This window comes from Carex rostrata, chromosome 15, assembly GCF_964058835.1.
Source record: "Carex rostrata chromosome 15, lpCarRost1.2, whole genome shotgun sequence".
NCBI classification, from domain to species: domain Eukaryota; kingdom Viridiplantae; phylum Streptophyta; class Magnoliopsida; order Poales; family Cyperaceae; genus Carex; species Carex rostrata.
In genome coordinates, this window is record NC_135932.1 from 1,315,785 (window position 1) to 1,318,708 (window position 2,924).

At 35.7% G+C, this 2,924-nt stretch overlaps 1 protein-coding gene across 1 annotated transcript; it reads right to left on the reverse strand.

The window, feature by feature from the left end:
- Positions 1–537: 537 nt before the first annotated feature.
- Positions 538–2,620, reverse strand: LOC144566137 (peroxidase 2-like). The gene is made up of 4 exons (XM_078316039.1): positions 2,596–2,620; positions 2,095–2,251; positions 1,642–1,654; positions 538–1,551 (listed from the first exon to the last, which is right to left on the reverse strand). The coding sequence occupies exons 1-4, from the start codon at positions 2,618–2,620 to the stop codon at positions 679–681; spliced, it is 1,068 nt and encodes a 355-aa protein (XP_078172165.1). The 3' UTR covers positions 538–678.
- Between the last annotated feature and the right edge of the window lie 304 nt (positions 2,621–2,924).

The window sequence follows — 2,924 nt, forward strand, 5'->3', positions numbered from 1 at the left end:
TGATTTGGGAGGAGAAAAAATAGTTTAGAATAGGGTTACTATTTAGGTGATTTTTGGGGTTCAAGCAAGACTACTTGAGAATCCAAATTCAGTTTGTAATCTCATTACTGAAATATTATGAACTTATCTATTTGAGTTGAAGTTTCTCTTTCTTTGATTCTCCTCGTTGAGTTAAGCTTGTTCCTCAAAGGGTGATTTCTTATTGAACTTAATTACTAGTGTCTTTCAATATCTCATGGGCCGAACGGTGTCACATTAGTGAAGTAATAAATTAAGCAATTGTACATTTTACTTTGAAAATATGGACCTAACTATCACATATATCAAACGGATGTGTATGATAAAATCAAATTAATGAACACTTTTTACTATCTAAAAGGTAGAAAGGAGTATAGATGGCAATGGACCATATTTAACAGTACAAAATAAAAAAAAAGGTAATATAAATAAAAAGAAAAAGAAAAAACTTCCATACGTTGAAGAAAATATCAATTTAGATAGATTAACGTACATGAAGAAATACATATATTCTAATAACATGCATGAATTTAAGTTTTACATTAACACGTACAATATAAGCACAATTATATATTACGTACGTGTCAAAACAGAGCAGAGTAATTACCGAGGAATTAAGATAACAAAATAATTTATTTTATAATTTTAAGAGAGAGCTGCTCAATAAGTTGGATACGTCGGTGGTGGTGCCATAGTAGGGGGAACATTGGCAGGCGGTGGTGGTGCCGTAGTAGGGGGAACATTGGCAGGCGGTGGTGGTGCCGTAGTAGTGGGATAATTGACAACACGGCACGACTTCCTGATCTCACCCTGCGTCCCGGTTTTCACCTCGATGTTCCCCATTTTTATCATCGATTCTGCAAACTTTTCCGCAAAGAAATCAGGATTTTTACTGAACTTTGTTACAAGTGCAAATGTCTCGCCGCTTGTCAGGAGACTCCAATCCGAGAAAAAGAGTACTTTGCGAGCCTTAACATTGTCGTAGTATTCATTATCCAGTTCGTTCGGCGTGACAAAGTCCTGAACGACAACGCCGTCAAATGGTGCATTTTGCGGACATTTTTTTGTCAAATCGGAAGCAAAGCCTGGATCCATGGTGGGGTCGATTTTGGGGTAGAGACGGCTTGTGAAGGATGAGCAGTGGGAGCGGCCAATTGAGTGGGCTCCAAGGAGTGCGACCATATCGGCTGTAGAGATCCCCTTGGCTTCATAAAGGGTTTTCTGTTGAGTCAGATTGTGGAAGGGAGCGGGAAGCGCCCGCAGGACCTCATCTTTATTAGAGATCCTCCCATCAAGCCTTCCCGAGGGGATCTTGTAAGAGATCTTGCGCTTGCTAAGGAAGTAAACTGCATCACGTGCAGCAAAGGCAATGATGTCGGCACAAGAGACGACACCAGGATACTTTTTCTCAAGTTTTTCTTTAGCTGCATCGATCACTTCAAAGCCGCGGAGGCTGGGGTTGTTGGGGATGGCAAATTTCTCAGTGTCTGTGTTCGGATCGTATTTATCAAGTAGGATGGAAGCATCGCAGCCCTAGCACAAATAATAACCCACGAATTAATTAAGGCAAGTTAATTAGTGTGAATAATGATATTCAATTTCTGCCTATATATAATGGTCAACCTTAATTAATTTCCTGATATTATATTGCAAATAAATTAATTAATCTTTAAATAAGTAAACATGCTAATATAAACAAGAATGATCAAATACTTTTCGCGAGGATAAAAAAAATGACTTTTCGCGATGGAGTACTGTCATTGTTCAGCTTTTTCTTTTTGCGACGGTACTTTCGCGAGGGAGTACTGTCATAAATGTGTTTTTTCTCTTGCGAAAAGTGTTTACTCTGTTGCGATACAAATGCTTGTTTTTCTACGACATTTCACGCCTTTGGCCGGGATTTGTAACAACACAATGCCCAACGTATATATGCAAATTAAATAACAGTAGTCGGTTTTGTATCCTGTTGTTAAGGCACATAAATTATATATTAAATGAAAAAATGAATTTTTATGCATCAATTCATTAAGACAGAAAAAATATATATAAGAGTTGGTACGATGAAGATTACATAACCTGACAAAGCAGTCATGGAAGAACATTCTGATCAGGCCAGCACCGAGGCCAGGGTCTTTCTTGACGTAATATTCGACCACGTCTTTCACAATTTTTTCTGCATCATAGCAATTTTTTTGCTTGGGGTAAAAATCGAAATCAAGAAAAGCAGTTGACACTGCAACAATTAGAAAGAAGCATGAGAGTGACAGAAATGTATTTCTTGCAGTCGACATATATATTTATAGCAAATGTATGTATATATATATATATATATATATATATATATATATATACTATTTGTTAGGATTTTTTAGAAGGAGAGAGTTTCAATTTTGAGCTTTCGTTGGTGAACTAGAGTTCGCAATGCATGCTATTTATAGGAGAGAAAAGGAGAAAGTGATGCGAAGAGAATTATTTTTTATGATTTCCAAATTTAATAATGAACAGTACGTGGTTGTTTTATAAGGATATAATTTAGCTGTCTTATGCCTTGGGCAATTGTATATATATACTACGTACCTAGTTGTTTGATAATTGTAGTCATATCGTTTAAAAACTAGCCAAGATTCAAATGCATATATATTATTAGTTTCTACTTCCACGAATATTGTTTATAAGATAAATGACCATGATCGATCCATGATAACATGCAAGAACTTATTTATACTATTTTTTTCCAACTTTCACTAATATTGTTGAAAGTATATATTGTTGTAATTGGTGCAATACTGCCATGCATTTAATAGAGCATTACGGCGATTAATGCGTGGTGTATAGTATTTTATTAAAATATATTACCTACTCCTGTGGCAAAAAAATCAAGATATTTATGGTTAATTACTCCATTA